Raw genomic sequence first — 20523 nt, 5'->3', positions numbered from 1 at the left:
GTCTTAGAACACGGTTCAGTAGTTAACAACATTCCTGCGCCTTTGGCCCTAGTCTCTCTTTTGATATAAAACACATTACAAGCAGCGTGTAAAATTTTTTGCGTATTTCTAACTGCACTAGAGATATATTAATTATAAATTACGAAATCCTCATACATATAATAGCCAATGATTGAGTAACGCTTATCAACAATAAAACTCGCACCACAGCATTATAATTTGATAATATGTTTTAGTAATAAAAGGCAGGGAAATTCTTCATTGAGACAAGGCTAAACTGAATCCGGTAACGTAATTTTTTCACTGATAAGACTGTGTCATTTTATGGAAGAAAGAAACGAAAAAGTGGTCGACAATGAACGCTATCTACTGGAGTTTAGGGTTAATCCACTGGAGGAAGGGTTAAAATTTCAACTATCAAAATATCACCAAATAGGCTTCGTTCAAATGTAGAAGCAATTTTCACCCGTTATGACTTGACAGGCGGTTTTCCAGTTAATTGATAACGTTGCATTTTCTTCAGGGCTCTAAATATGTTTGCGTTGTAGATTAGAACTTGTAAAATATTCTTTTTTAATTTAATTTCAAAAATACTATATCAGTCTCGCTTATCTTATGTGCTTACAAGTATGTATACTTTCCTTTTCAGATTAACGACTATTTCCATTTGTAAAGCTAAAGAAATTTCTGCTCTTTTCAGAATTTAAATATTAATTAATTAACTACATATTATATCAATTGAAGCCTAAGGAACCCAGCAGTCCTTAAACCGTGATATATCTTATTTAAAAACCATTTCATTAACATCTTACGCTGTTAAATCAAAATCATTTGAAATGTTGATGAATTAAACACGAGTGAGCTAAATATTTTATTAGTAATGGTAATCCCCTGATACTACATGTTAATCATTTAAAAATTAGCTTCCAGCATTAATACCCAATTTAGCTACATCGTATGGTAATTTAATTGCAATGCCTCCAATAAAGAAGCATATTTCTCAATGCGAAACAGTTTCTGTATTCCATTTCAAACAAATTGCCGTACAATATGCCATTAAAGTACCGTTAATCACAGCGGTATCGGGGCCCTTGAATAACAATAGCCAATGATAGATGATTATGCGCGACGGACGCGGCCATCTTCATACGCCACTGGTTCCTTTAATGGTGATCCGATGCATCTACCAGGCAGTGGGGAATCACTAATCCGTTAGTCAATTTGTTAGAAAAGATTAGAGTAAAAAACATGCGAGAGAGACATTTATGCGTTTCTTTTCTCTTGGTACACAGATTCGAAATTGCGTGAAATTGGTGCGTAGTCATAGGATGAGGGAGAGTTTAGATAATGATGCTTTATTTCGGGCAGCGAATTTATTAAATTTGTGCTTAAGAAATTTTTAATTTTTCCTTTATGACGTCCACTTTCACAAAATGTTGTATTCCTCATTAGATGTATTTTGATCTTAAATTATACGTCAAAACTATTAGAAATAGTCAGTAATTTCATGCACTTGAATTTCTTAGGATTAAAATTGAAAAAGTTAATAACAATTGAATAATTTGAGTATATTTGGTATGATTCTTTTTCTTTCTTTTTAGTCTTTATGTGAGCTATTAAAGGAGAAGACAGAGTGGTTATTGACATCAAAACTATCACCAAAAAATAAAACTAGATTTGCGAAAATACATAACAAATGGTTTATGTTGCTAAATATACCACTACGGTTCAATCTGAAGTGTGTTTTTCTCTTTGATTTTAGAGAATTCAAATAGGTTTGACATAAATATTTAAATCTTCAAAAAAAAAAAAAAAAAAGCCTGCGAAAGCTTAATTAATGTTCAATCATCTTCTTTTTCAAAATGATTTTTTTTCTTTAATATAATAAAAAAATGATTCGTCTAGAAACAGTAATACAGAAAAGTATTAACTTTAAAGCAAGGTTCATACGATATATTTTGAAAACATGACTGTGATTTATATTTTGATTAATTTTTATTTTCATTTTCTCAGTCATGTATTCTGATAGATATTGTTCTGTTTAACTAACTAACACTAACTGTCTTAACTGTGCTATATTGTTACGAATTGCCGTAAGAGGGCGTGTTCCTCACCTATTTAAGCAAGTTGTCTTGTATCTTTTAGTGTTACGTTATGTTAAGCTTATGTTGGTGATGTTATGTTACATCAGTTGAAGGGAGCCGCCAGCTCTCATAATACTGGCAAGAACGAGCACTGCCTCGTTATCTTCATTCTCTTTTAAGTTTTAAATAAAGTTAGTTTTTAAATTAGTGTTGAATTTTGGAACCACCGATAAAGCTACAAGTCAAATTTTATAATATTGCACAAAAAAGTGACAGACATTTTTAAAAAATACTATTATAATCTGGAAACCAACACCATCCTTTAGCAATTCGAATTCGTAGCTTCTTTTGCAACAAAAGTATAAGAGAAAAAAAGAAAGTAGATTAAAAATAACGTAATGATCACTTTATACTATACAAGATGTGATTCAGAAGTTTCAAGACTGATTTTTTTTTCCTAGAAGGGAAACGTGCGCGTAGTGATGCGGATGGGCTGGGAAAATAGTCAGTGAATATACGGAAACTGCGGCAGTTGTGGCTTCGGAATACTGGAGAGTGCGCATCGCTTGTTGCGTGAGTGCGTTTCATTGACCTCGGTCAAAAAAATGGAAGATACGAAAAAACGAATTTTCATGCTGGAGTGATCCGCTGCTTGAGGGATCGAGTCTGTCGCGTCCGCCTAGCATTCAAGGCCGATTGGATTCTCCTCCACGACAACACACCCGCTCCACGTCGCTCGCCGACGATGAAGTTTTGTTCAAGTTTAACGTGACAACACTGGTGCAATCACCCTACAGCCCCGACTTGGTTTCAAGTGACTTTTTCATCTTCCTCTAATCAAGACAAGTTTAAAAAGGAAGTGATTCGACTCCATCGACGGAAAAAAAACAGTCCAACAAGCTTCGACAAGAATCTTTGACAGCATGGACTTCCACAGAGGCTACGAAGAGTGGAAGACGCGCTACCAGCGCTGTGTTGATGCTGAAGGATCATATTTTGAAGAATTTTACTGCGCTGTACTTAAATGACCAATAAATTTTTAGTTCTGAGATCAGACTTGAAACTTTTGAATCACACCTTGTATGTCACTAAATTTAAGTGTACTAGAACACGTTAATAATTCGTAATTTAGTACAATTAACGCATTAAAGTAATGTGCGAAGTAATGATTTTAATTACTATAACGTAGTATGTTCTAAGTCAACTAAATTGCAAATTTCTCACACTCAAGCAATGCAATTTAGCTAATAGTTCATGAAATTAGGGCAATTCCACGGTGTCGGACGTAGAATTTGCACGAAATTTACCAATAAAGATTCATATTTTTCAGAGTTAAAATGGATGAACTGAGCCAATTTTTTTTCTCAATACTTATATATGTAGGAACAATATAAAAACTCATAGAATTTCTGAAAAAAAATTCAAACTATAAATATTAAAAATAAAATACCTCATGGTGTCGGACGTAGATGAAAGGGGAACTGAAATTTGACGTATGTTGAAAAAACCCAAGTTTCAGCTCAATGAACTGTTTTCAGATTTTTTGACTACTTGAATGTTAAAAAGTAAAGCTGAAATAGAAATAATTTTTCCTTTTTCACCAAATTAATTCACGGATAAATAGCACAATTTTTTTTCCCCTTGGTGTCGGACGTAGAATAGTTGGTGTCGGACGTAGAATGTGCAAAGCAGACAACATTCGACATGAAATAAACATCTTAAAAAGCTGTTTAACTCTTAATTTGTGTATGGAATTATATATTATGGTATTTTAAAGCATAAAAAAGGGGAAAATATGCATAACAGGGGTCTGTGCAGAATTTTTCCCAGGGCTCCATTTTTTGTGAAAAATCAAAAAATTTTGTGAAAATTGAAATAATTTGAAACTAAAAATCTTATGCTAAAAGAATGTAGGGAGGGGGGGGGGGGGGGTCATGGCCCAAGTTATGTCATAGAACTTGTTTACTAGGAATGTTTTTCAAGACATTTCTTTGTTTTTCTGACAAAATATTATTCTTCTGGGTGTTCTTGAGGGATTTGGGGGGGGGCAGGGGGATCTCATTGCTTTTGGAGAGATGGACACCCCTAATGTATCAATATATGTATACCATTCCAGGAAATTTGTATTTTAAGTCTTCACTCATAAAATAAGGAAAATACTATAAAGAGAACAAGAGAGATTAGACGCATTTTGTCAAGTTTTTTTTTTTTTTTTACAATCTCTATGTGAACAACAAAAAACTCAATCTCTAGGGTGAAAAGAAATGAAGATTGATTTGTAGAATTTTAATGAAGAAAAATCTAACTTATTAACAAATAATAAGAAATTTGGATGTTGGTTACAAATTGTTGAAAACGAAACTGAGCATTTCTAGGCACAAACAGGGGTGTTGTGAGTTCACCAAAAATACCTGAGAGTTTGTAAGTGAAAACTGGGGAAGGGAAGAGTGTTATTTTGAACTGAGAACACTAATTTTTCTTAAATATTCATAATTTTATGCATAACTACTTAAATCGCTATTGATACACATATGAGACTCATTTCTTATCTTCAGATATTTTCCCCAGTCAAAATATTGTGTATATGTTTTTTAAATTTATGTTATGTAAAATATAAATACATAATCAGGCATGAATAGCATGTGTGAATTATTTAATTTAACCAGGAATTTTCGTATACTTATAAACCTAGTTTCAGTAAGGAAAATATTGGTGTTGGACGTAGAAATTTTTCTGACCATTTATTTAAGCATAACTAGTTTTTTGAAATTTAATTTAAATGATTATTTTTAATTGCATTTAAAATGCTTATTTGCAGACAAAATATTTTGTAAAAATCTCCACTCAGTTTTACATAATATAAACTTTCAGCCAATTTGGTGTCGGACGTAGAATTACAAAAATGCCTTATATGAAAAAATCCCTAAAAATTAAGTTTTGCAGTTAAAGTGCAATTTTTTTGTATGTAACTCTTCTAGAGAGTTCGGAGCAGCATATTTTAGAGAGAATATTTGAAAAATGCGAAAATGTAAGTATCAAACAGCCATTCTTAAGTCGTATAAACATAAGTTACTCGTAAGAACATGGTCATAACAACCTGATTTGAAGCCTCAGAACTCTAATTAATTTTGCTTTTGTTGCATATTTTTGTTATTTCCATACACTTCAGATAATTACCTTTCCATTGATACCAAAATTGTGAGAAAAATATTATTTTAAAATTCTGCCACCTTTTCCCCTTTTCTGTGGAATTGCCCATTAGTATGTACTTAAAAATGAGCACATGCCGTTTTATTTCTGAATAAGTGCAATATTTCAAAAATTAGTGTATGGGTGTTTCAAATTTTGAAACCACATTGACTTAGTGACAATCTTAAACTTGTGTCAAACTTTCTTAATTTTTGAAATTTTTGTTTTTAGAGTGCAAGGACTGCTCTTACGAAAAATCTTCCTGTTTGTAATTTCACCAACCAGTGAACGAACTCAACATTATAATACATATCTTCGCCTCAGAGCAACAGTAAGCTATCTAATATCAGAAATAACACTAAGATATCTTACTGTTGCTCTAAGACGACAATATATCTTAATTTTCTTTCTAAATAGTTTACAAAATGTTGTGTGATACACAAATCAATACCCATGCTGTTTAAAAGTTAAAATTATCTTAAGTTGTAATAATCTAATTTCTTTATTTTATTCATTCATTCATTAAATGTATTTTGTTACTGCTGTTATAGAGAAAAAATATAGTAAAGAACAAAAAAAAGTGAGTAAAGTGATTCTATTGTATCTTCTCCAGTACCATTTGTTTAACTACTAAAACATTGTACGCAGAGTGCTAAACAAATTTATTTGGTAAATACTTTAATTAATGGCAATATATATTTCTAAAATCAAAAGTATTTTTGGAAACTGAAGTATGTAAAAGATTTAGACAGGGATGCTTAGTATCTTTAAAATAAAAGATTAGATCAAAAATTAATCTTTGAGGTTTTGAAAATGATTTTCTCGTTTGGTTTCGGTTCTAGAGTTCATTTTCTCAGTTTAAGTGCTTCGAAAGTATTGGTTGGTCAAACTATGCGACAAGGCACCAATATTTTTTTGCGATATTTCCTTAAAGTGAATTATTTGCAATTTATATTTTCACAATACGGGGATGATAATACGTACGCTGTCTAACTAATATTGCGCCCATACCTTTGACCTCGTCGTGTTTCTTTTTCAAGTTCTCTTTCCCAGAAAAATACTTTTTACCATCAAAGTCATCTTCTTTTACTCGAATAGCACACTTGGAGGGCAAACTACCACGTTTTGTTCGAAACTTGCCTTCAATATGAGCTTGCTTAACTCGCTCGAAAAGCGGTCATATATCAAAAATCTGTAGCCGCAGTAAAGCCGAAGCCATAAAGCGAGCTACACCGGCAGGGAGATGCTGAAATAAATGCCCACGCAAAAACACCAAAAGTCGTTAAATAGCGCACGTGATCCAAAGGCCAAGCGTCGGTATCGCTGTTACGTATTCATTATGCCAGGAGGTTCGCTGTCAAGATATATGCTAATTTTGGATTCCAGTCGGGTTAAATGTTAACCGACAAATGGAGCGTGTTTCTGCATAATAAAGAGACCTGAAACCCTTGCTTTAGTATTCAACATGTATCCACACTGCGCGTTCATTTTTGAAGAAAGTATTTTTATTCGAGGAATACACAACATTAAGAACTTCGGGATAAGTTTCTTAGAATCTTGGGAATAATTTCAAATCCTTAAAAATAAAAAAATGATTTGCTCAACTGAAGGTGAAAAATTATATTCTGCATAATGGAGTTAGTCATAAATGTGATTTATTCTCTCTCTCTCTCTCTTGGAAGTTAACGATGTTAAGGTAGCGGGATATTTTTAGTAACTTCTTTCATTAATGAAACATTTTATCAGCATACTCTACAAATACATGCATCGTGATAAGGCAAAACTTTTCAAGTTTATGCTATTTTTATGTGATGGCCTGACAAACTAATCGGGGCTATTAAAAATAAAGAAAAAAAACATGATCAATTTTAATTTCCTCTTGTGTAAACGTGGTTGTCATAATCCTGCTGTTTAAAATATTGACTTGGTAATTGAAATTGACTGAATTTGTTTTTAATATTTTTTAAAATACTTTATATTTTAAGATATGTATAAAATTATTTTTCTATTTTGCAGTGCCTCCGGGGAAGCCCGTAATTAAAGATAGTTTCGGAAAAAGTGTAAATGGAATTATTCGGTCTTACAATGAAGGAGATAAACTTTATTTGCTGTGTGAAAGTCAAGGAGGCAAGTAAAACCTGTTTTTTATTTTGAAGAAACGAATGAAATTGCTGCTAAAAGTGCATAAAATATTTTTTAGTTTATACAAAGCTAGGATAATGAGAATTAAGTAGTTTTTTTTTATATGTACAAGTAATCCAAAACTTAACAAAACAACACGCAACAAAACTAAACAACCCTTAAAAGTAACCCTGTGAAATTCAAGCTCTATAGGCAAGAAAAATAGTTTTCCAACTATTCGAAGTAATTAGTTATTTCCGACAATCACGTTTTTTATGCTGTTCAAAGAAGATTTCCCGTAACTTTTCGAGAACTTTTATACAAAAAAAAATGTTCTAAAGTCCCAAAATGGTATTGAATTTCATAACTGTTCTATTTTTAAACGTAACCAATATTGCACAAAAATAAATCTTCGAAAATCTAATAAATATAAAACTGAGATATGTATTGCAGACGAGTAGCTTTCGGCTGTTACTTTAAATTTTTAAACAGCTCGAAATAAAACATATTTACTTAGTTTTAAACAAACCGTGTTGAAAATGGTTTAGTGAACTGAATAACAGAACTGCATATAAAATTCTAATGCATAGCTTAGAAATTTTGTCCATAATATTTATTTGAATATAATTTTGAATTTTACATAATTTCAAATATTATTATTATTACCATGGTATTTTCAAGTATTCAGAAAGTAACATATTATCTTATTTTGACTCAAGTTAGTAGTTCAGAGCGCTTTCCTAGTAAAAAATATTGTTTGCTTTGTTATAAAAGGTTAGTGGCATTGGAAAGTATAAGAAATTTGCCTTCTTCAACTCAAACATTAATGCACTCTTCCATGGTGAAGAGCTTTGTTATCAGAATCGTAGTACATGATCATCATACAGCACGATTGCATACGTCAATATGCAAGGGTAGCCTCGTTCTATGTAATATATATAATCACCGATGATTGCATTGCTGAAATAATATTTTTCACATACACTGGATGTGACGTCACATTTTTATCAAAATATATGAGTCGTAGACGCAGTTCTTTCAGAATTTTTATATTCCCGAAGCGAGGAACTTGGTGGAGCACCTTATATTTATGGGGTTTTTTTTTAATGAAAATTTAAGTCTACTTATGTTTATAACTTAAGAAATTATTTTATTTTTCACATCACATAGGTAAACCGTCTCCAACTCTAACTTGGTGGAAAGGATCGACTCTTTTAGATGACACGTTCGAGCTGATCCCTGGATCACATGCAGTCCGAAATGAGCTTCAACTAGAGAGTTTGACTCGAAGAGACTTAATGGCAGAGTTTACTTGTCAAGCATCAAACAACAACGTTTCTGCACCTATAAAATCATCCGTAGCATTGGATCTCAATTGTAAGTACTTTTGCATTTTCTTGGAAATGTTATTGTTGATATTTATGCTATGAAAAAAAAACAATTGGTTTTCCAACTATTCAAAAATCCTGTATTTGTTAAATATTTATGATGATGATTTCGTGCAAAAATAGAAAAAGTTTTTAAAAAATAGTATGGACATTCAAAGCAGGTACTAGTTCGTTTTTTTTTTAAAGAACCTGTTCGTGTATACTTTACAAAATATTCTTGTTATTGTCCCTCTTCTAAAATGGTGCTGGAAAGCTTGCACCAAGTCTATAAGACTACGCTGTAAAACCTTTCAGACGTGGCGTCCGGTATACTGGACATGAACTTTAAACATCTGCTAATCATTTATTAATTGGATAAATTACTCAATTTTTTCCGTAGTTAACTCTTTACAGTCTGCTTATTATTATACGTGCAAGAATTTTTCATTTTGGGATTGATAACATTAAGAAATAGGGATTGGGAGAATGGGACTAGCTCATTTTTCCAACCACGAATTATCATCCCAAAAAAGTAAATTTTTTTTTTGATTTTTTAAAAATATGTTATATTTTTTAAAATCATTTCAAATGCTTATATTATGTTTTATTATAGTTTAGATAATATTTTACAATGAAGTTTGATGTTTCATCGTTTTCTTTATCTGAAATATGTGTTTCAATAATGTATGTCCGGATTAATGTACGTGTCATAACTCTTTTAATTTTTCACCTACAAACTTTAAATTTTGTCTATAAGATGATCTTTACCATAGTACACAGTCTACCAAATAAAAACATTTTTGGAAAAGTATTTCGAAATTCCGTCTGAAAGGGTTTTAAAGACATCCTCTTGTTTACTAATCAACTGAATGATTACGAATTGTTATGGTAGTTTTACAATGTCAAAGGTAAGCAGAAGTAGCAGCAGAAGTACAATTTTATGGAACACAAGCTCAAGATCTTTCTCTGAAAGAAATCCTAAATTCTGTATCTGTCTAGTTCTAAATCTTGCAACTGTAGTTTGGATACCTCTGGTTCCCCCAACTACCAGTAGGGGGGCGTGTCAATGTGACACTTCAGCATTGTTTTTGAGAATAGTAATGTGATCTGTTTAGTTATGATGATACATTTTATGTTTGGTGCTATAAAATTATGCAAAAATGACACGCTTTTCTTTCCTTTTTTTACTCGAAATTTTCCTAAAAATCATCATTTACATGGAATTCCGCTCCTACTTTGGTTTGAGATTACTCTAATGTTTATCAAATAGTTACTTGAATTTTGATAAATTTGTAAACATTTACTATTTCCTAGTTTTTAGGAATGTCGGTGCACATTTAATTTAATTACTTTTGATTTGATGTGTAAATTAATAAACGTTTACCTGAAATTTTCATTTTAAGATGCAAAAATCAATTAAGATCATGTTAGATGGCAACCCACTTTTCTAAAAAATGTAAATATCAGATTTCATTAAAATGCATCGATCGAGCTTAAATTATTCTAAAAGAAAAATGGCGGTAAACCCTGAAAATTTGTATTTATCATCAAAACTTAAATCCTTCTTCTTAAAATCGCTAGCGTAAAGTACATATATGTTTGTTGAAAAATAAGTAAAGAATAGAAATAAAATTGAGAAAAAAAATGAATAAAACAAAAAATAAAAATAGTTTCTCTTCAAACTCGAAAATCATACCAAGATTAAGGATCTTCTAAATTGACCAAGTCCTGCAATAGCTCCGTTCTATAAAATTACTCACTCGGCCACAATTGTATGATTTTTCATCATGAATTAACTTCCTAATAATTTTCATCGTGATCTATCACACCTTCAAAATTTCCGTACCGGAAATCTTGGTTATTTTCTGTCACATTGGTTATTAGCAACACAAGCCTTGAAAGTTTTTCTTACGCGGTCAAAATTGTTAACTGTGTTGATTGTACCGCCTTTTCTGAAGTTGTCTACTGCGCATGAATATCACAGCCGGCATACAGCCGGAAGTTGTTTTCAAAAGCAATTAAAATTCTGGGATTAGTTTTCCTTTTCCCTATTGTTCTTCAATGTAATCTTTCACCAAATTAAATTTTGGAACTTTTTTTTTCAATGCCGGCAACAAGGTCTTCATTTCAGAACATTAATTATTTGAGCACTAGTTTTCTGCTGCGTATGGATCGAGTAATTTCCTCTAGCGTGGATTTAAAAAGCTCCTGTGCGACGGTTGAATCCAAGTGTCAACAGATATATGAGGCCAACGATGTAGCAAACAAGAGCGAAGGATTGGGATGCGGGGTAGGCTCTGAGTCCCGGCAGAAATAAGAGTCCAGCCACAATAAATTCTTCTTTTATTTTAGTAGTTTGAAATTTTCGTCGAAGAGTTACTGAATTTGCGAGTTCTAGAAAGATTTTTAAAAAAGTCCGACGAGAGCCAGTCAGTGAAACATTTCATCGCATTACTGTTCGACGACAACTGTTATTCTTCAAAATTCGTTCTTCTCACCAAATAACAATAGACCAATTTCTGCCATGATTGAATTCGGACATTTCACCAATAAAACAATAAACTGATAATTCTCGTCTCTCGGTCAACGTAATAGAGATTCTGACATGCCTCTTCACCAATTAACCGTATAATATCGCCTTCAATGCGGGCCCCGCTTCAAAGCCGTGAGTTAGAGTTTAATACTGGCCTAGATATAATATTAATGTGTAGCTACACAGTCGGATGTTTTTTTTTTATTATTATAATCATCTGTATCTACAGGGTGTTCCGTTTTAACCTGAAAGACCTTTATTTTTGCAACCGTTAGTCCCAAATAAATACTTAAAATTGCAAAAATGCTCGAAATCAGATGCAGAGTTAAGATATTGAAAGTTTTAATCAAAAATAAAAATGAGACAAAAAAAAATAATTTTTTATACGGTCCCCAGGTCCCCTAACTAATATTTAGAGAAATAATCTCCATTGAAAACTCTTACTTACGCAAAAAACGTGACATTTGTGCGACCAAAGCTCAAGAAGATATTCGAGTTTAAAGTTTTAAGGGAACGTTCCAAAGATGAGACTAGAACTTATCGCCTTTTCAGAGGAATGCCAGGTTGTCGAAATAAACAAAATAAGTATTTATATTTTTCATTGCTATTCCAAAATAAATGTAAATGTTTGCCATGATACGCAAAAACCTCGAGCAATTTAAAAATTGCATTATATGCACACACATAATTTAAAACCCTTGATAACCGCTATATTTTCCCCCAAAAGGTGTTATTGATGGTGAATGTAAAGTGGTGTAAGTCACAAAACGCTGCGTTTCATAGCTTGATAAATATTGATCGTACTAGTGTCAAACGTTTTCTGTTTGAGTGAATTTTCAGTGGAGATTATTTCCCTAAATATAAGTAAGGGGACCTGTGGCTTGTATAAAAGTTAAATGTTGTACTTTTTTAATCATTTTTATTTTTACTTCAAACTTTCCATATCTTAACTCTGCATCTGATTTTGAACCTTTTTGCAATTGGAAGTATACATTAAGGACTAACGGTTTTGAAAATAAAGGTCTTGCAGGCTAAAACGGAACACCCTGTATAATAATCTATGTATAAAATTAACCAAAGAGTACATATGACTAAAGTATTATTTCTGTGTGTAACTTAAGCGGTTTTTTATACTGCAATCTAGCGGCATTTTAGAATACTGCTTTCCAAATAAAAGGAAATAATACTTTTATTCCAATACTAACAGCACATTTCTATCCATCATACGATCACAGGCGTTTAGTGGGGTTCTAAAATTGGATTTCAGAACTAATCTGACACTCGACCCATATATCTCCCAAACACTCCATTACTTATCCACACCATTACACCACATTTGTGTAGTTTTGAAGCAAACGCCAATATTATTTCGAATTTGTTTAGTTATTAAACTTATTATACAGGGTAATTCAAGAAGAATGGTAGGGTTTCATGAGGCTACCAATTCGGTGATATTGAACTTACCACTCTCTAGTGGAGCTTGAATGAAAGTGAATGTAGGTAAGTTTCAATTGATTACCACAAAATGGTGATCAAGACAGATGTGATTTGTTACTTTATGATTGGCTCCTTAAGGCCTCCAGACGTAGCACCACGTGATTGTTTCCTGTGGGGATACGTGAGGACGTGGTGTTCATACCCAACTTAATAGCTAATCTTGACGAACTGAAAAAACAAAAAAAATGGATCACTGTAACAATTACATCTGTGACTGCGTACATGCTACTAAAACGTGCAAAGCAAAATTTTGAGTAGGTAATGTCGTTCACGCGTCAGGAAAAAAGCACACAGAACATCTTTACAACGATTTAAATGCGAAAAAAATATTTATTCTTCTTGTATAAGTAAGCCTGTTTTTTGCATCTGCGTTACGAATACATGTTCCAATAAAATAAAGATTACTTTCCTTTTTTTAAGTTTTATTAATTTTCTTTTATTTTAGCTATTTGTGAACCTAATTTTGTTAGTCTATTCTTGGTGCGTGGGTTCTTCTTCGAATAAAAAACATTTTTTTTTTTTTTTGTGTTACAAAAATTCTTAATGCCGCTATCCTACAAGTCACACACACAATTTGATCGTTTTCCCTTGATATGTTAAACGCCCACATAAGAGTTTGAAATGATGATGATGATAAGACTCAATAATAAAAATATTTCATTGAATTTCAACGTTTTCAATACTTTTTACCCATCAATAACGTGCAAGAAATAATTTGGGCTATTAAAATCTTGGGATTTAATAATCTAAAAAAGAAAAAAAAAACTATTTTTGCAAGTCAGTATTTTGGTTTCTTAAAAAACTCACTAAAGTTATCAATGAAGTGAACCTTTTATAAAGTCAATATATTCAACGAAAAATATAAAAGAAAAGCTGGAAAATACATTTCCATTTGCAAATCATTTTTTTTTTATTTCCGAAAAATTTAGTTGCTTAACAAGTTAAAGCAGTATTTTCTATTCATGAGCACATCATTTACCCCCCTTAAAATAAATTTTCTCGTTTTAAAAAGAAATCTGCGCAAAGTTATGTAAGGGATACCATATAAAAATTATAAGGAGTCCATGCTGGAATATGGAGTCGTTTGTGTTTAAATATATATTTAAAATGAAAAGAAGAAAACTTATTTCAATTCGTCGAGGTTGCATCCTATATTTAGCGCTAGTTTAAGAAATCAAACCCTAAATCGAAATAAAATTTCAATCATGAAACCATTATGGTTGTAAATTAAAAAAATAAAGATAGGAAAGCATTTATTTCCAAAGAGCCCTTGATTTATTTTAACAGACCTTGTTTTCACAAGTTGATGCGTGTTCGATTACATGAATAAACACTGTAAATTTATTAGAATGGGGAGATTTAATTTAACTTTAAGCTAAAGAAAGTTTCTGAGATGGATGTACTATTGTTTCTGATAATCGAATTACTAAGTTCGTTTTCGTGGACCGTTCGTTACTTGCATTCTAAATTCGAATTAATTTGTTAAGCTGAGGGAATCGACTCTTGAAATTCTTAAACGTAGGTAATAGATTCACAGAAAATAAAGTTTATCTAGAAATGAATATACTTGTATTACGTGCATTTTAAGTGCAATATTGAAATAAAATAAACTCTACGCCCTTTTGGGGATTACTTCGAGACATTTATTACAAAACAAATTTAGTAGCACTAAATTGATGTAGGGGATTATGGGGCAAAGTGAAAAGGTGAACTATTTACTCTGCTTTTAGTACCACCTATCTGATAATATTTTAAAAATGTAGTTGCATATGTAATCTATTCAAGTCAGGAAAAAACAAACGCCGAAGATTGAAAACTTTGATATCACAGGCAATTTTCAAAAATTTTAAACTCTTATTGTAATATTTTTTGTAAGTCAAAAATTATTTTTTACATTATAAAATAATAAAGTTCCTGTTATTAATATTTTAAATATGAATTGAGACCTTCTAAAATGCGATGCAATATGTATTTAGTTAATATTAAGCTGATTTGTATTTTAAATATTTTGCTGTAGTCGAGTACATGAGGGGCAACGTGGAAGGGGCAAATGGAAATATCTTATTTCGTTTACTCATTAAATCATTTGCTAAAACATTTACGTATTCATTTATTAATTAATTCATTTAAATTTCCTCCTTTAGTAATGCACTAATTTATTCACCCATTCACTTATTTTCTTATTCATGCACTCTTTTACTCCCTCATTTGTTTTTCTTCATATATTAATTAATTAATTTAACTATTTGTTTATTGTCCCATTTTCATTTCATTTATTCATTCAAAGTATTATTTGCAGATTTATTTGATCAGAAAAATACCTTTTTTAATCAAATAGAAATTATTTCATAACAAAAAATCTTTACTTTGCCCCCTGAAAAGAAAAAGTGTAAAACCTTTTTTGAAAACTCAAATGTACTGCCAAAAATCATAAAATAATGTTTCAATGAATGCTTTATTATAAAATATGTCACTTTTTTTGTATCATACTTTCGAAAACAAACCAATTGGTTGGTTTTGAAAAAGCTTAGTAATCTTAGCCATTTCACTTTCCCCCACAAACACTTGCTTACTCGATTCCTTAAAAAAAGATGGTTATGAAACAAAAAATGTCTTTTTATTTTATGTGGATCCTATAGTAGTCAAACTGCCAGCGTCATTTTTTACAAAAGTTTCATGCTGTGCACACACGTGTATAAAAGTTTAATTTGTTATCAACAAGTTATTTAATTGCAGAAATAGTTAAGAATGAGTTTACTTAAAAGAAATTGCTTTTCTTTTTTCTGAACATACTTCCGTCAGCTGTATATTTAACCACTTTTCAGAAATAGCTTTAAGCATAAAAAATAATCGATACATAGTAATAATGATTATTTCAAATTCAATCATATATGTGTACAATAATTTCAATATCGTAAATTCCTTGCAAAAGTCTCATTTGGGGAGAATATAAGCAGTATTCCGCATTCTCATGCTTAAATATACTTAAGGAGAAAACTACGCAATTTCAACGTCATATTATATTAATGAAATATGCCCAATGCATATATATATATATATATATATATATATATATATATATATATATATATATATATATATATATATATGTGTGTGTGTGTGTGTGTTTAAAAAGTAAAAACAAAAATCGGTGTGTTTTTCCGTTTTATAATTGATCCCACAAAGATGTTTTGCAATATTAAGGTTGCTATTTGCTACCTTGAGACACTTTACGGATTGATATAGTGAATAGTTAATTTAACTTCTTTATAAAGCATCAACTACAGGCAAAGTTAGAACGAATCTTGTGGGATTTGCTTGTGAGTCTGATCTAACAGGGCTACATACATTTTGAGAGCAACACAAAATTTAAAAGCAAAGCCTCTCTTAAATAGAAAATTAAGATTTTCGGTGATATATATTTTAATAACTTTCCACAAAAGCATCTGTTTTTTTTTTCTCTCCAAAGAATAACTTTTATTATTGCTGTTCTTTCTTTCCCTAGTCCAGGAACCCAGAAATCATTGGGACGGGGTGATATAATTGACGGCGCTCGAGCTCACATATGAACATCATATATTTCTTTTCTTCCTCCCTTAAGGAGCCATAACGGCGTTATTAACACAGCCGCAGAAAGCAAAATCATAGTTTTCGAGCTCTATTAGGGTGTAAAAAGACCTATTAATGGGTGCTTGTTTTGCAGGCTTGCGTTATTACCGTTCATTTTATTGCTTTCTAAGAACCTACGGGGCCACATAGCTTTTGTAAATGGCGGGGAAAACATCGTAAGGCGAACACTTTCATTCGCTTTCTCATCAAATTTCACAAATTCCCTGCGAATGCGTTTATTAAACGGCATTTTGATAGAATTCCGGGGTGTAAAGTAAGAAAGTTCTATGATCAATGTTGTTTGTGATTCGCATTTTGAATGTATCTTCTAGAATACGCATATTATATATTTTCTTTCAGAAAAAGAAAAATGAATTGTCAACAAAAACATACAGTTATAAAATGAAAAAAAAAATATTGAAACAAACACATAATTTAAATGAACTAAGTCAAACATTAGTTGGAAAATATGTTGAAATGTCTTTTTTAGACATAATGAAAGCGAGGAGTTTCTACAAAGGTGTTTTTAATTTTAACGCGAAAAGTATGATTTTTAAAACAAATAACACGCAATAAATGAGCACAATCAGATGAGCACAGCAAAACGAAAGTCTTGTAGCGAGTAATTTGTATACCGTCATCAATAAGCTTCCAATTTGTCTGACTGGTTGTGATATGTGTAAAATAGTGCTTTTTTGACTATTTCTCGTAAAAGTAAAAGAAAGGAATACAAGAATTTATGCATCTTAAAAATTGTACACAAAATAAGTTAAGTAACAAAAAGCTAATTTGAAATTTTGAGATTTGAGATGGAGAAAAATTTGACTGTCTGGCTTTCTGCCCCCCCCCCCCCTCCGCCCATTAACTTTTGAGTGAATAGTTCGATTCGAACAAACTTTTTTTTCCTTTGAAAGAAATCAACGAGAATACACCTCATTCACATATTTCACTTTTTGGTTTTAACATTTTTTCGTTCAATTTTGAAGAGTTTAAAAAAAAGCATATTTTATTTTTTGAAATCAAATGTAAATATTAAAAATGTATGTTTGAGAAAATATACACATTTAGTTAATCAAGGGAATATTGACCAGATTCTAGATGTTTCTACAGGGAAAATATGCTCGTGTAGTTTTGTATAGAACTTCTTGATATTTTTCGTAATATAAGTATGGCTACTTCATTACTCCGTTAGGTGTTCTATCATCTAAAATTATACGTACAGAATTTAATTATTGTATTTATTTTAATATTTAAATGGGGAAGACATAAATCATTTTTTCTGAAATTGAACGAAACATAATAAACGCATTAAATCCAGAATAAACAGGAAAATGTTTGCCACGTGTTATTTTTAGATCGCAAAAAACTAAAGCCGAATATAACAGAATAGTTGGGAGATTTATAAAATAGTGCTTTTCATTTCTGAGCAAAAATGTAAGTAAAAATATTATAACTATAATTTACTTTGCATTTATTACAGTCATTTTTTTGAAGTTTGATCTTTAAGCATACAATTTTACCTTTTTATACGATTATATTTCAATTTCTCTAATGAAATGTGTGCTACTATCATTTGGAATACATTCTATATATGCCAATTGCTTCAGTATCATTTAAGATTTAAATTTGTGCCAACCTGTTAAATTAAAGATGCATCCGATTCGTAAATAACAGTTTTCAAACGGTAAATACTTATCTTTGTGCTAATAGTATAGTTGAATGAATTGAATATAAATGAAACGAACATTTTCTTATAAAACTTGTGCACACGTGCCTTGAAATTGAAAGAAGCTACTCGAGTGCAAATATGCAGGACTGAAAAATAAGAAATATGGCTTTATTTGTCCTAAAATGGCTCTATTGAATTGCACTACAGGTCTAAATTCTTGTTTCTTGAAAATATTTTATTCATTATGCTAAGTTTGTTAAAATTGTGTGCTGTTCGATGTTTAATTTAAGAATATGTGACTATAGTAAATAAACACACTTTACTGTTATTCTTACATTTGGAATTGCCTGTTTCAGGTTTTCTCGTTAAGAAAAATGCTTCTTTTAAAATGTATGCATTCAAATGACAAACATTATCAATTTTTAAAGATTTATTAAAACTCAACTTTAATTACAATAGTTTAAAAAATAGGAAAATACTTTTTTTTTCTTTTCTTTTAAATGGAGATGCGTTAGGTGCATTAGCCTTTGCTAATGCACCTAAGATCAAGTGCAATCACTTGAGTTGCAGATCAAGTGCAATCACCCTATATGACCCAGTCTTTCATGTGTCACCTTTAAGGCGCGACACAAATAAATTTGGCACCAAGTTTCCACCAGATGGAAGCACCTGCACTCTCTTCCATACGAAACTGCACAAAACGTTTAAAGAGGGAAATAATTTCAAGAATACTTTTTCCTCCAGTTTAATTTTCTCATATATTTTTTAAACATTTACTTTTTTATTTATTAGCTCAGTTTGTGATTTATAATATTTAGACAAATAGTTTTTAAATGTCAACATTTTTATAGTAGTTCTACTAATATTTAAGCTACACTATTTCATTAACATCGCATTTCTAAAAATTATTTATGCACTGATTTTAACCATATTTTAATTCAGTATGTTTTAAATTCGGTTTTGTGAAATATAAACCAAAACATAAGGAAAATTGTATGATTTTCTTTGTAATTATTTCTTACATTGTATTTTTGACATTTGATTGACATTTTGCTTAACACTAGTTTAATATTTTAGACATCCATCCTTTTTTTTTTTTTTTTTTGAAATTGCTCTCTACATATGTTAAGTTTAGCTCAGATGACAGTTTTCAAAACCTTCTTTGTTATGGTAAAACATAAGTTTAAAGAAAATGTTTCCCTTTTTCAACATTTGCTTACATTAAATTAGAGAACACAACTCCTTCAAGTCAGTCCAAAACATTTTAATAACGTTGAGTGGATTTTTTTTTAATCTGCTCTCACAGAAAAAAAAAGGAAATAAGCAATGCTAAAAATAGTTTTTGTTTGAATTAGTTTTGCCATTTCTCATTCCTTCTTCTTCATGAATGTTTTTTTTTTTCAAAAAACTCAAATGTTTTACTCTAGGTTAAAAAAAGTTATGTAATGGAATTAACTCCTAACGCCCTGTCGCGGAAGACGGGGATGGATTTGTATTATTGAGTTGCTTTGTCTTGAACTAATTGTTATTTGCACATATTTCATAACAAATAATTTAACCCTTTAAATCATAATTATCGATTCAATAAAATAAATGAAAATGTTATGTGTAAGTATAGTATAGTCAATTAGATTGTACTTGTTCACAATGAAACATTTTCCTCCCGAATCCCATTACGCTATTTTGTCATTGCTCTGCTGTCATAAAAATACTATAAAAGATTGCTGCTTAAAATTCGAGTACAATAAATCTTATTTAATAAATATTTTCTTTGATGTGAAGCAAAAGCAAAAACAGTTTATTTCATAAACACTGATGAAAATTATTAATAGTTTCAATAATAAAAGGACGTTTAGTATATATTCTTTGTTTAAATGAATTCATATTTGATTCTTATTTGTATCATAAGGACTACTTTATTGTTCTCAAATATTTATTTCGCGCATTGTGAAGAACAATCCGAAATCAGAGCCATGCGATAATGTAAGGATTTAGTTTTGACAACAAATTTCTGATTTCATTTAGCTCAAGATTAAGGTTCTAATAAAATTTATTAAATATCAACTGCTATTTTAAAACCATATTTTTTTCAACGATGACACAATACAAAAGTTAATCATTTGGTGCCAAAATTGGCATCAGAAACACGAATTAGTAAAGTATTATGAATAAAAGAATCAAAATAATATAAAAATGCTTTTGAATCGCCAAATTGTGTGTCAAATCATGTTTACATTCTAAGGGAGAGGGGGAGACATTTTTATGCTTTTCTTCACAGTCATGCGATAGTTCTGGTTTCTTGATTGTATTGTAATGCTGCAATGCAGTGGGTCTTCTATCCTACTTTAATAAAAGGCTATATTTTTATCACTGAAGGGTTTGCTGACCACATTGATCAAATTATCTGTATACTTCAATCTAGAAGTAAATAATTTACCATTTAAAATATGTTAT

At 30.8% G+C, this 20523-nt stretch overlaps 1 protein-coding gene across 1 annotated transcript in view; it reads left to right on the top strand.

The window, feature by feature from the left end:
* The window catches only part of LOC129219339 (neural cell adhesion molecule 1-like), a 197851-nt gene that overhangs the window by 6863 nt on the left and 170465 nt on the right, over positions 1 to 20523 (top strand). The window contains exons 3-4 of the mRNA XM_054853703.1: positions 7290 to 7400; positions 8565 to 8771. Of these exons, the coding sequence (XP_054709678.1) occupies positions 7290 to 7400; positions 8565 to 8771 (318 nt within the window). The remainder of the gene's footprint in view (positions 1 to 7289; positions 7401 to 8564; positions 8772 to 20523) is intronic.

The sequence above is a fragment of the Uloborus diversus genome, chromosome 1 (assembly GCF_026930045.1).
Source record: "Uloborus diversus isolate 005 chromosome 1, Udiv.v.3.1, whole genome shotgun sequence".
NCBI lineage: Eukaryota > Metazoa > Arthropoda > Arachnida > Araneae > Uloboridae > Uloborus > Uloborus diversus.
The sequence above is the reverse complement of the archived record's forward strand: the minus strand, read 5'-3'. Positions and strand labels throughout refer to the sequence as shown.